Source organism: Heterocephalus glaber, unplaced genomic scaffold (genome assembly GCF_053883595.1).
Source record: "Heterocephalus glaber isolate CG9 unplaced genomic scaffold, H.glaber_assembly_v1.0 deba00000594, whole genome shotgun sequence".
Lineage (NCBI taxonomy): Eukaryota > Metazoa > Chordata > Mammalia > Rodentia > Bathyergidae > Heterocephalus > Heterocephalus glaber.
The window spans coordinates 2,074,491-2,088,824 of record NW_028258151.1 but is presented as its reverse complement, the minus strand read 5'-3'; the positions used below and the strand labels follow the sequence as shown (position 1 = coordinate 2,088,824).

General features: G+C 40.9%; 1 protein-coding gene across 4 annotated transcripts in view; it reads left to right on the top strand.

Annotated features, from left to right (window-relative positions):
• Col19a1 (collagen type XIX alpha 1 chain) overlaps positions 1–14,334 on the top strand; it is a 349,367-nt gene that overhangs the window by 303,099 nt on the left and 31,934 nt on the right. For all 4 annotated transcript variants that reach the window (XM_087205147.1, XM_087205146.1, XM_087205145.1 and 1 more), the window contains 7 exons: positions 782–832; positions 1,006–1,050; positions 1,480–1,506; positions 4,620–4,673; positions 8,020–8,064; positions 11,293–11,337; positions 11,446–11,508. In XM_087205147.1, coding sequence (XP_087061273.1) covers positions 782–832; positions 1,006–1,050; positions 1,480–1,506; positions 4,620–4,673; positions 8,020–8,064; positions 11,293–11,337; positions 11,446–11,508 — 330 coding nt within the window. The remainder of the gene's footprint in view (positions 1–781; positions 833–1,005; positions 1,051–1,479; positions 1,507–4,619; positions 4,674–8,019; positions 8,065–11,292; positions 11,338–11,445; positions 11,509–14,334) is intronic.

Sequence of the window (14,334 nt, the reverse complement as noted above, 5' to 3'; positions counted from 1 at the left end):
CACATCAGCCTTCTGTTTTCCTAAACCTCTTTGTCTTTGTTAGTTACCTCCTCCCTTGCCAAGGAAGCAAGATGCAAAAGTATTTGGAGTTCATATTCTAAAATTGACTCCCTCCCCAGTGGAAGATGGCTAAAATTTTCATATACTAATTTTCCTAAATGCTAAAATGTATTTTTTTAAACTACAAAATAAGTTCTCTGTAAGCATTGATTACTCAAATACTTTATATTTACTTCTCAATTTCTTAAGGAAGTTCTTTTTCCCCATTGTTATAAAGAATGTCTTTTTATAGAAACATCCGCACAGGGTGTGATTAATGGTCATCTTCCCATTTACCATAATTTTCTATTTGGTATGAAGAGACTGTAGGAAAAAAATTACTCTTCAGTAGCCAAATTGTTCCCTATTCACATGTACATCAGCACTACCCCACTGTAGCCTGCAGCCCAGCAGGCTGAACACAGCATAAACTGGCAACTCACGAACTGAATTTTAATGAGCAAATAATATTTTTCTTCAAATGCATTAGTGTCACATCTGCCAAACCTGAACGTCAAACCCCAGCCGATGTGGCAGTAGTTTCCTGTATGACACATATGCCTTTTCCTGTCCCTACATCTGCTTCAGAAACGCTAAAAATAGAAACACTGGGTTATTTTGCTCATAGTATTAAATTCCCTTTCTAAACTAGCATTTCCACCTTTTATCATTTTACCAAATGGTATTATTCTTCCTTTTTTTATTTTTAAAAAGTAATTCTACATCTCTTTTCTTTCCTAAGGGTATACCACTCAATGAAGGAAATGGCATGAGCAGCTTATATAAAATCCAGGTATTTAAAATAATTATTTTGCAATTATTTAAAATAATTTCCCAGGTAACTGTTTCTATAAATTCTTTTCATTGTTTTTTTTTCTTTTTCTTTTTTGCAATTATTTAAAATAATTTCCCAGGTAAATGTTTCTATAAATTCTTTTCATTTTTTTTTTCCTTTTCTTTTTTAAGGGAGGCATGAATGTTCCCAGTTATCCAGGACCCCCTGGTCCCCCTGTGAGTATAGCTATTAATCATCAACCGCACTTTATCTGAACCTTCAGAAAGGGGAAAAAACTCCTAAATTCACTGAAAGAGGTGCATTATAAATATAACCAAATTTTACTGCAGAAGGAAATAAGTGAAACCAATTATATTGAATTGAAAAAAAATGCATAACCAAAATATGAAAACTACCATTTAGCGTAGGGATGTTACTTTTCTTCATTGTAAAATCTAAGACCTAAATCAATGTCCAATCATTTTCATGATAGAAGTCTCATCAGGTTTTGAATTCTGAGTCTTATTTTTTAAATCCAAACTGTACCAAAGGCAGAAGTTGCAATATTCTTACATGTATTAAAACAAATTGCCAAAAATGCTTTGTATTCTGTTATTTTGCTTCAGACATTATTTTTTAAGTGACTTTTTATGTTTTCTTTATAGGGCCCAAAAGGTGATCCTGGCCCAGTGGTATGTACAGGTTGCATCGTTTAGAAAATAGGTCCTTGTTTACATTTAGAGAAAAGTGCGTCATCCTAGGAGCTCATCAGTTAATATTAGAGGCCACAAGCAGGTGACCAGAGAAACACCAGCACGTATTGGCTTTGTTTTGTTGGTGCTGGGGATCAAACTCGGGACCTTGCTCTTGCAAGGCAGGCAGTGGAACCACTGAGCTAAATCCTTGGCCCCGCATGTGTTATTTCTAAGATACATTAGTCCTGATGTTGCCACTGCCCTTGAGGTTCATCTCTTTCCATCAGTGTTTTTTAAGAATTGTCCTGTGATTTAGTAAGGCACATATAAAGCCTTTGATAAATGGAACGCTATCTTCTAATAGGCCCCTTTTGATGATTGATTGGATTTTAAGTAGATTGTGGAAGAGAAATTCTGACTGGGAGGAAATTCCTTAACATGTCAGACAACTCTCCCCAACAACAAAAGGGACTGTTTATTTGCTGTGAATGTCTTAGGCAGTTATCCTGCAGGAGGTGTCTGCTGTCATCAACCCACTTATTAGGCAGGATGTATCAGGAGGCTGCTGCTCAGCAGGGAGGGGATCACATCCTCCAGCCGCCCCGAGGGTGGTAATTGTTCTCAGCATCTTTCTCAACCATGGGGCCTCACTGTGAAAGCTCTGCCAAATTCGATTAGGTTCCTTTAATCCTTGGCACTTTTCCTATCACGTCCTTTTCAAGCACACATTCCATCCTTCATGTCCCATTTGTATATCCCTCTAACCTTCAGGTACAGACTTGAAACTCGAGTGTGCCTGAAACTGAAACTTTCAGCCCACTGCCCATGACCACGTGGGAAGGGCAAAGCCCTGTTATTACAGCACAAGTTGACAAAACTGAATTTTAAGACAGCCAAGGAACAGCCACAGAAAATAATTTTTACATTTATTTTTAAATGAAATGCCTTAAAGGGTGACTATTTTATTTGCCAATAGATATTAAAAATCAGTGTTTTTCCCTGGAAAGCATTATTCCAACTAGAAAGTTAAGACTCCAACTGAACCCCAAATGCATACTGCAGAAGTTTCATTTTGCCAGTCATAACACCCTTTATTTGTAACTTCTTTACTGTATCATTCATTGTTTTAGTTTTCTCATGGTCTTGACCTGCCCTACACACCAGGACAACCCCTCCATCACATAGGTGCATCTAGGCTTCTCTTTGGAACACTCTTTCAAGTTCTCGCGTTAATCATTTGCAGATTTGGGGCCGGGGATTTAGCTCAGTGGTTTCGTCACCTGCTGCGCAAGCGCAAGGACCTAAGTTCGATCCCCGGTACCCAAAGAAAAAAAAAAATTGCAGATTAAGGTGAGGAAGTTTTGTAAGTATTAAAATGAAGGCTAAATTACAATTCACTTGCATCAGAAAGTGGCTGGCCACAAAGATGAAGATGTACTCAAGTAGAATTTGAAGAGCTCGAGCTTCAGTTCTTAAATGAAGCAAAGGATAAGGAGTAAGAACTAATCAATGTGTTTTCCCTGTTTTTAGAGATGTAAACTGAACAAAGCAGAAAGACAAACATGGAATCATGAAACTAAATTCTGGGTCAACATTCAGGCTTATCCTAGAAAAAGAAACTAAAATTGCTCTGTTGGGTCCCTGATCACCACCATGTAATTCTCATCATGTCCTTCCCCATGTGTCTGATGTGGAGAAGTGACACCCCAAGCCCCAGAAGTTAGCCAGGAGTGGAAGAGTTCAGGACCCGAGGAGAAGGCTGAAAAGCCTCCCTGAGGGCGGCAGGGAAGATGGACTCTTCCAGGACCCTCCCAGTCCCCTGAGGAGCTCTGCAGTAAACCTTTGTATTATCTTCTAAAGCAAACCATTTCTTTTGGAATTCAATGATGTTTAATTGAAAACTTAATTATTAGCTGCTTTCGAATACTGAGTGATTGATTGGGCACCTTCCCTGTCCTCAGGACGGTTGAGAATGTAAACAGAGACTGGAGAGTATTTTATTTGTTAACTCAGGACCTTCACAGAGCCTTCTGCAGAATAAAAGCTGAACATCTTTTTCAATTTTTGTTTTCTGATTGATAGGTTACATATTAGTGGGCATTTAAAAAGATTTCTGAAGCATTAAAAAAAATCAATTCATATGTTTATTAAGGCTTCTATAATAAAGAAAATATCAAACAATAATGAATGAGTCTCAGCAACATTTTTGAAGATTAAAATTGTGTGCACAAAATACAAAGAATGACATTTGGCAGCTTTGGTGTCTATGTGATTACTTTCAAAGTATCCAATGTCATAAAATATTTGGAGGGAACATTAATTCATTAACAATGTATCAAACGACTCCCCCATTTTATCTCTTTCTTGATTGAAAAGCCCTAATGTTTCCTTGTTCAGTCAGCAGCTTCCTTTCTCCCAGAGTTTCCAAATGTGTTCCATGAAGACCTACAAGCTCCTTAGCCTGGCCTTTTCCACTGAATATGGAAACATTCTTTTTTATGGAAAATGCTACTCCATCCCCTATGAATGAACTGTTAGTTTGAGTGACAGACTCTTGAAGTCACTGCTAAGACTGCTCCTCGGGTCCTAAGCATTCCCATGCCCAGCTTCAGGGACTACCTCGGATGATAAACTGCATTGACAGCTCCAGGTTCATCGACCTTTAAACAGTTAAGTCTTGTTCTCTAGCAACCTAGCAGCCCCAAGTATCTCACAAACTGGCAAATTTTATTAAAGTCCAGCCTTTCATTCTAATTCTTATTGAAATTGGAGTATTACTGGCTAGAAGGATTCATTCTGATTACTTTTTTTTTTTGGTACTGGGGATCGAACTCGGGACCTTGCACTTTCTGATTACATTCTTAATCAGCAAATAATCAAAGTACACCTCTCAAGAACAGCTTTTATTCACAAACTATTTTCATATTCCAAATGTATTATTACATTCCTTGAAAATAGAGCATACTATTTACTTGCTAAATTACAAATCAGGGCTGGGGAAAGGTAGGCAGGGTCAGAGAGGTTGACAAAAAATATCTTTGCTTTTTGAATCAGTGCTTCAAAACCTTTTGGTCATTGCAGCGACATTTCTTTATGTTTGCATTTCACAGGGAGAGCCTGGTGCAATGGGCTTGCCAGGACTAGAAGGATTTCCAGGCATGAAGGTAAGCACAGAAGGTGTAAATGGTTTCCTACATTCAACATTTGCATTAGTCACTTTCTCCTCACTGGGATAAAATAGCCAACACCCACAATTTAAAGGAGGAGAGGTTTATTTGGCTCATGGTTTCAGCAGCTTCAGTCCATGATTGGCTGGCTCCAAGGCACAATGGCACAGTGGAAGGTCATGGTCACCCCATGGTGTCCAGAAAACAGAGAAGGGATGAGCCAGGGACAAGAATACAATCCTTCCAGATCACATCCCCAGGGATCATCTCTGGCTAGGCCCCGCCTCCTAAACCATTCAGCTACTGGACTCACCTGTGGGCATATCTCCTGCTGGGTACAGTGCCCCATTATCCAATCACCATTCCAAAGCCCTGCTTCTGAACACGTGAGACTTTGGGGGACATTTTATATTTAAACTATAACATTCAAAAATACTTACTAATTTCCTACTGTTGTGCACGAGACTATTTTAGATTGGGAATGCATAAGGGAACAAAATAGGCAAAATTTTCTGGTCACTTAGAACTTATATTTTAGCAAGGGGATATAAAAACTAAACAATATTGTTGACAAATACTATGGAAAGAAAGAAAAAGAGCAAGTTAAGGTGGATCAGGAGTACTTGAGTGACAGGGTGGGGTTTATGAGTTTAAACAGGGTGCCTACAAGGCCAAGATCTAAGCAAAGACCTGAATAAAGTGAGGGAGATATAGTTAAGTCCATCAAGTTTGAAGGAAGAACGTTCTAGGCCTGAGGGTATAACTCAGTAGTGGAGCATTTGCCTAGCACAGAAGGCCCTTCCAGGAAGAGGAAATAGCAGATCTGAAGGCCTTGAAGCTTGACATTTCCTGCTGGATCCACAGATACTAGGGGAGGAGTGCAGGGAGAGGGCAGGAGAGGTAGGGGCAGGAAGAGGAGTAACCTCACTGGAGACCACTACTCAATTGTGGGAAGCAGAGGACCAGTGCTGCCTACAGACCTTTGTCATGGGCTCTATGGTAACTACAGTGATTGAGAGCAAGCTGCAAGGACTTGTCCAGTAATCTGTCTAGCAAATGTGATCAGTAGATTTATTTTGGTTCATGATATATTAGAAAATAAGTAAATAAACAACTCTTTCACCACAAAGAATGTGAGAAGCACTAATAAAGAGCTTCATCCGCCACCAACAGGACTTTATCTTTCACTGAGAGCCACTGGTGGTTTCTGAATGGAGCAGCAGCACCTGCCATGATGTGAGCCGGGAATAGTGGGGAAGTTAGTTTTAAATATGCTCTAGTTTTGAAAAATGAGTACTAGAATCAAGAGTGGAGCAAGTGAGTTCATGGTGTACACAAGAAGGTGAGATCACTAGGAACCATGGAATTTAAACGAGGCAACAAAGACCATCTAGGGAATGAAAGAATGAAAATTTTGTGGCACCAATGGATTGGAGTTCTTGGGGTTCATGGTACTTGAGGGAGCAAGTAGTGGTGGGAAGTGATGATCTAAGGTTGGAATGCGTGAAATTGAGAATCTGGAGGGGGTACAGATATTTTTATTGACAAGGTCGCGGAAGTATCTATGAGAAGGTGAGATAAGATCATTAGAAAACAGTGATTCAAGGAAGAGACCTGAACACAGAACCATCTTGTTGAGTTCTTTTAGCATTAGTCTTTATCAAATTTGCAAATGTTTCCACCTAATAAAAAGTTCTAGTATATTTAAAGGTGAAAATTCCATAGTTTACAGGGTAGTAAAACTGATGAGAATTGCCTGTTTATATCCTCTGCCTATTTGTAACATTTTTGATTGACACATAATAATTGTACATATTTAGGGATATCGTATGATGTTCCCATGCATGTATACAGTATGTAATCAAATCAGGGCTCTTAGCTAAAAAATAATCATAGCCTCAGACATTTATCATTTCTTTGCAGTGAGAACATTAAAAACCCACTCTTCTAACCATTCTGAAATGTACAAGACATTCTTAATTGCAGCATCCTACAGTACAATGGAGCACCAGAACATTTTCCTAATTGTAACTTCTCTTCCATTAACCAATCTCTCTCCCTTCTTCCACTCCATAATTTCTGGTAACATTTACTTTTTGAGATCGGGTTTTTTAGATATGAATGCAATCATGCTATATTTTTCTATGAGTTTTTTTCTTCTTGACAGTAGCTATGTTTTACATATTTCAGAAATTACTTTGGTCACATATGTTGGAATTTTATCCAACTGGTCCTTGCCCTTTATTTTTATATTCAATCCTATAAATATAACCCTAATAGAGTTAAATCTAAGATGATGTCTTTGATCACTTGTTTTGCTTTTATACACAAATGATGTGTGCTTTCATTTTCAACCAAGATCAGATAGTCACTAATACATTCTTCTCTTTTATGTTTATTTCCTACATTAATCTACATGAAATCTACATGAAATGTAAAGACAAGGGTCAAACTTTTTTTCAAGGAAGTTATCCAGTCATCAGCCCCGTTTGCAAAATGATACACTGGGTTTTTTTACTAAAATCCTGTTATGAATGCTGGACCGTCTGAGATTTAAATTTTATTCCATTGATGTATGGCTTAACTTTATGCCAGAATTCCATTATCTCAATTATTATAGCTTTATTATGTGTTTAATATTGATACTGCTAATATCTATTATTCTTTATTTTCTTTTATCCTCTCATTATCTCAACTGAACTTTAATATCTTTTGATCAAACTGAAATTTAAGAATTGCATCAAGTTTATAAATTAGTTTGTGTAGTAACACCTTTATAGCATTGTCATCCTTTAAGAACATAGTATATTTCTTCATTTAATCAAGTCCTCTTTTATGTAAGTTATGAAGCTTTTAATGTAAGTCGTGCCCAACAAAATTGCCATTTTATTATCTCATATATAATCATCAGTATTTTTAGCGTTGTCAGCTTTGTCTAAAATACCACACTTCCTGTTGAAAAGGAGCTGTCATTGTTTTTTCGGAACAATTAATGGAATATTCTGATTAATCAACCTTTAGTTCTAGATCTTTGCATCCTAACTTTATACCCAATGAGGCAAATATAGAAAAGCTTTATAGAAGACACTCCAGTATGATTAATTTTACCTGTATGTATGGAGTCCTGTGAACAGTAAGTCACAGATGACATGAACGCTCTTTTTCTTAGGGGAAAAGGTTGTATTGAATTCAGTTGGATGCAGTTATTTTTCCGTGCAGCTGAGATTGATGGCTTTTTCAGATCCAAAGAAAAGCTTTACTAAATTCAAGTAACTATTTGAGCATCGGCTTTATAAGGCTTTACAGATATTCTAAGTAGCCATTTTTATTTTAATCTCAACAGGGAGATCGAGGCCCAGCAGGTTCTCCAGGAATAGCCGGGATAGGGGTGAGTTCAGATGATTTTACGTTCTTTTTGCAGGTGAATATTTTCTTCTCTGTGATAAGCCTCTCCCAGGGCCAAGGAGGACTGGGGACCACATTGTAACTCATGTGACATTAGGTTCTCAGAGCCTACAGTTCAAAGACAAAACCACTGTTCCCCTCCTAATTCAAGAATATGCTGTTCTTTTCACCTTTTTCTTATTTTTGTCTTTTTTTCTTCCCAAGTCACTTTCCCCTGGGGAGGGACCCATACCCGTGGCTGTATATTAATAGGCAGCGCAGCTTCGACCCTTGGGTTCTTCCCCTATCCTTGCCATATCTCAGGGTTTCTCAGTGTTCAGAAGGCAGAGCCCTCATCCCAGCACCTACTTCCGGCTGCCTCTACACTGCAGTCTGCCGGAGCTGCCCCTAGCCCAGTGTCATTAACGGAGCTTTACTGCCGCTGGTGTCACCTCGTAAACTGCCCTCATGGTCTCAATCATTTTTGTTGCTCTCTGGTGTCAAATGTTTTAATCCCATCAAGGTCTTTTCAAATGAGTAGGAAGGGCTTCAGGAAAGGTTGAAATCATTTTCCAAGCCCTAGGGATCATTCTGATCTTTATCCCTGATACTCTAATTAAAGTTTTGTGGTCCTGCTCTATGAAGAACAGGCCATTTATCCTCTTGCCAGGGCCTTGGAGGGCAGGTCCAGGGTGACAGAATAGGAAAGACAGTGGAAATCAGTTCCCGAGTCACAGGAACACGAGAGCGATGAGAAAGTGCCCAGTGCCACCCAGACCCTTGCTGTCTCCTCACCCCTGCTTCATTCCATTTAGCTGCCAAGTCAAATCACAAAAGGTAAAATTCCATCCATGATCTGTGTCATTCATGAAAAACGATATCCCCTGGGCCAGGGATTTAGCTCAGTGGTTCTGCCGCCTGCCTCGAAAGCACAAGGTCCTAAGTTCAATCCGCAGAACCAAAAAAAAAAAAAAAAAAAAAAAAGACATTACCTTATTTAACCTGTCTAGATCAAGATAAATATTTCTATAACTATAAAAGTAACATGAAAATGTTATCTTTAGCAAGAACGTCAATTTTTTTTTTTTTTTTTTTTTTTACTGAAAAGATTCTCCTTGAAAGCCAGCTGTACATTTGATCCCATTCCCCCCGCCCCTCACTGCCATACCTAGCAACATGTTTGGGACTCTGTTTCTGGAATTGCTTTCACAGCACCTTACAACTTTTTCCTCCCGAATTCACATCCTGTTTTTCTTCCCTGTGATATAATGAAGCTTAATTTCCTACTGTATTCACCAGGGTATGGCTGTAAGTTACTTTTTGCTGTTACCCTAAATTAAGTCTATCTTCAAATAAAAACTACTGCATACCAGTGAAAGTATTGCAAATATGTGGGACAGTCTCCAAAGACAATCCAAAAGAGGTATTTCAACACACACACACACACACACACACATACACACACACACGGGATTGAACCCAGAGCCTTTGCACTGAGCTGCGTCCCCAGCCATTTTTCACTTTTTAAATTTTGATATAGGGTCTCATTAAGTCACTAGATTGCCCAGGCTGGGCTCAACCTTGAGTTCCTCCTGCCTCAGCCTCCAAGGGTGCTGAGATTACAGACATGTGCCACCATGCCCAGCTCCAAAAATACTTTGGGAGGATGTAGCATGATTGAAATATGGGCTAGCCTGTCATCTGTTTGAATACCTAACATCTGATACATTTACTTAAAAAGCAGTTATCATATTTTATAATTAGATCACTGACACAAATAGGAAGAGCTAAAATTTTTATGCACTACAATTATGTAACATAATTAAAATGTACCTTATTTTTATAACTGTACATACTTTATAGTGGCTCAGAAAGTAAAACAGTTAAATGGTTCTAGAAATAGATAGTTGTAATGGTTACATGACAAAGAATGTATTCAGCCGTTGATCGCTACACTTAATTTAAATGGTAAGCTTTGTGTTATAGACATTTCATTACTATTAAAAAATTGAGAAGATTGTTGTCATTGAAGCAAGGGTGGCGCCTGCCCACGCTTGGACACATGTTCACTCAGCTGAGGTCCAAGAGGACCCAGTTCAGCTCTTCCTAGAACAGACCCACTTTCCAGTATGTTCAGGACGACCCAGGGGCTCCCCTTCTCCCACAGTGGCGAGTGGGTGACCAGAGGAAGTGGCCTTAGTGGCAGCAGGGCTCCTGTCTGCAAGTTCTCCTATAGCTCTCTGCTGGAGCCCCCCACTGCTGCGACTCACTGCCTTCCATCAACACCCCCAATTCCTGTGCTCGACATCTCAAGGCATCCACACTCTGTCTGCCCCATGTCCCCTGCGGGCCCCTTTGGATCCTGGCCTTCTCGGCTCTACCATCTTCCCCAGCTTGGGCCAACGGAAGCTTCAGGAAGCTCCTAGGGGTGCTGGGTGCTCCCTCACACACCTCAGCCATCTCTGTACTGGCAGGAGGTCTCCTCCAGACTTCTGTACCACCAGTGGAAAGTCTCTCTTTTCATGTCCCCAGAACTGACCAGTATTTCTAAGCTCTCAGCCCCATACCACATCCCCTTCTTGTCTGTTTTACCCACCATGTTAGGTCCAGAGGTGGGAGAAGTTTTCTTCCAGAAGCCTGGTCTGGACACTTAAGCAGCTCTCCGCCCTTCAGTCTGCTGGATCCTCATCCCTTGTCCCTCCATGTGGTCTCTGCTCCAGGGTCTTCCCTGTTTACTGTCCTTCACACCAGGGTGTACTGAAACGAACCAATCTTTTCCTCTCCCTTTCAGCACAATAGGCTCTTCCAGTCAAACATGTTTTTCAAGCCATCCTACCAAGAACATAAAATCCCTCTTGTAAGACTCAGAACCTGGGACGATCTCTTTGACTCTCTGTGTCATTCCTCCCCAGACCTTAAAGAAGAGCTACCAGGAAAAAAAGGCATGAGAGGGATTTCCAGCAATGTGGATACATTTGTTCAACATTTCCAAAAGTATCTGCTGTCCCCGCCCCTCCACCATCCATGCAAATGTGCATTCTGAGCACTGCACTGCACTCTGGCTAGGCCTTGTAGCTGTGGAGTTAAGTAATTACCCCAGACTCTAGCCCAGTAGGGATTTCACTCCAGACAGCCACTGCCCTGGTAGCACTTTAAACTCATGGGAGGGGAGGAGCAGCACATGGCATCAGTAATTTAGCCTCTAACCTTTCTCTTTGATTTGCTTTCCCAGGGAAAACCTGGTGCCCCAGGGCCTCCGGGAGTCCCAGGGGAACCGGTGAGTCACCAGTCACTGTCACTGTCATTACCTTTGTACTGTGCTGCACTTGGATGCAGTCTTAACGCATTCTCTGGCCATCAAACTTACCTGCGGACATGTTTATAGGGTGAAAGAGGACCTGTTGGGGATATTGGTTTCCCTGGACCAGAAGGACACCCAGGAAAACCAGTAAGTACTTTTTACTATTTAAATTTTGCTGCTGTGAGAAGTGTTTAAAGTATTACCTCTTCACCTGTCTCATCAGAAACTGTGACATTTGAATAAGAAGTTTTGGAAAAAGAGCAGGTTCTAGAAATAGATTTAGAGGGGCATGCGCAGGGATTCTCATTGAGTTTCTTAGAACTCTATATGCTATATTGATGTCTTAAACAATGGTAAAAAGGGTAAGTTTTTTTAAGTGCTGAGAAAATAGACACATTATCTTTCAATGAGTCTAATATTCTTAGAATTGTAAAACGCCCTTCACATCCTAAAATATAAATGTTGTAGTCACTTTCTCTTTGCTGAGACACAATGCCTGATGCCCACCACTTAAGAGGCTACAATCCATGGTCTACTGGCTCCGGGGCAGACAGAGCATGGCAGAGGGGTGTAGCAGAGGCAGGCAGGAAGCAGAGAGAGAAGGGAGGAGCTGGGGAGGGAGGGACACATTCCTGGTCATACCGCTAGTGACCAGCCTCTAACCAGGTCCCTCCCAACAGCACACTCAGCCACTGAACTCACCAGAAGATGGATCCTCTGATGAGCACAACACCCCCATGATTAATCACCTTCCAAAAGCCCCACCTCTGAACACATGGGGCTTTGAGGATACATTCCAGATCAAAATCAGAACAATAAAGAAACCAGATTCACAGATGTAATAGCTGTATATCAAGCCAAAGCAGAAGCTATATTCTCAAATTCCCTCCTTGGTCCCATTCTTACACTTTTGTAAATCACTGGCACCAAATATATCATCTCCCTGTGTCCTAAATGAGCCCTTGGCTACTGATATATATTATTGGCGTGCTGTTGTAACAACCATTCATATTCAGTTCAGCATGTTTTCATCTAGTCACACTGTTTGCCAAAGCTGTGTAGGGCCCTGAAGGAGGGAGTATAAAGATGAATCTGACACACCCCACCCAATGTTGCTCCCTTTCTGGTTTATTTGCTGCAGTGTATATGGGAGGAAGGCAGAAAGAAAATAAGCAGCCAGAGCCCGGCTCAGCTCCTCTGAGGAGCCTCGGGGTTAGTGTTTCTCTAGGCACTACCAGCAACATGGAGAATGGAAATCTTATGCAATTGAAAGTCAAAAGGTCTGGGTCTGGATTAGGACCCTGAGGGTTTCATGAATTCATTAGTCAGTGCCCTCATATATGGAAGGATTCCCAGTGCCTACCCACAAGGAGTGCCTGTAAATACTCACTTTATTCCCTGCCTCTCCCTCACCTTCCCTTACCAAGTCCCCATCCCACATTCCTACTAGCCATTCAGTGAAACCTTGCCATTGGGCCCCCAGGATATTATACAAAAAGGCTTTTATTTCATGCAACTAATATTTCTTGAGCACATGATACATGCTCGGCTCACTGTTCTGCATACTGACAGCTCACTGGGTTTGTGCTCTGTGGGAACACAAATACACACACACACACACACAATTTCACCCAGGAGGATGTTTAGGTAGAGTGGAGCACTATAGTATAATTTAAATAAGGGGGTGAGAGAAGGTGTGCAATTTGAACATAACTTGCATGCACTGAGAGATCAAGCCATGACCAAATTGGAGAGAACCTTTTCTTAGGCAAAAGAAATGGCCCATACAGAAGCGAGCCTAGTGAGATCAAGGGGCACCAAAGGAATGACATCAAGGATGAACTAAGCGAGGAGACACTGAGGGAGAGGTGATCATGAAATGGAGTTGGGCTTTTACCTGAAGCATGATGGAAATCCACTGCAGTTTTTGTGGCAGGAATGAAAATGATGAGGCCACATTGTAAGGCTCAGAGTATAGCGTGGAGAGAAGACCACAGAAGTAGACAGAAGCACATAGACAGTGGGGAGACCTTGGCAAAGTCTCCCTGAGAAGTGACAGTGGAGCTGAGAGGTCATGAGCAGGGCTAGTTAGAGTGCACATCAGGTGGAAAGCTGGCGAGCCTTGCTAGATGAACTGGAAGTGAAGTGTGAAGGAGAGACGAGCTGAAGTTCAGGTCTGAGATCTGAGAGTGGCGCCATTGGGCAAATGAGGAAGCCTGGGGATAGTTGGGCTTGGGCAGAAACACTAAGAGTTCTCCATCTGGGACACGTTCACATTGAAGCTGTAGTAGATACCCAAGTGGAAATGTCTAGTATGCAGTGGACATATGCATCTGAACATTACAGAGAGAGCAATGTGGGTATTAAACTTGGGCCTGAGTGACATGGAGTGACTGTGGATAAACAGCAAGCACTTCAGCCATTAGGAAGAGGATCCAACAAAGAAGACTATGAAGGTGCTAATGGTGAGATATGAAGAGAACCAGGCAAATGACGCTTCCTGGGTGTCAAGTGAACTAAGTGTTTTGAGAGAAAGAGAAGAGTGATAAACATACAGATAAGCAATATGAAGACTGAGAATTCTCCATTGGACTTAAAAATAGGAAGATCATTGGTGGGAGAGATTACAGTATGTTAGTATTTGATAGGAGTGATCCATTCTCTTAATGAAGGGAAATTCTGATGCTAAGTAGGGACAGAGCACTGATACCCTACTCAAGAGTAGAAATTAGGAAGAACCTCAGTTCATCCTTCTCAGCTGGAGAACATGGGGTACAAATGGTTGATAGAACTGGTGAAGGGAAGGGGAAACTTCTCTATTTTCTCAGCAAGTGAAGAACTGAAGTTGTCAGCTAAGGGTGAGGAGTCAGGAGGTGATATTGAAGTTTGAAGGGGAAAATAGCGGTACTTTCAGAGACAAGGAAAGAGAATGCGACTGGAAAATATAGAAGGATGACCTCATAAAACTGAGGG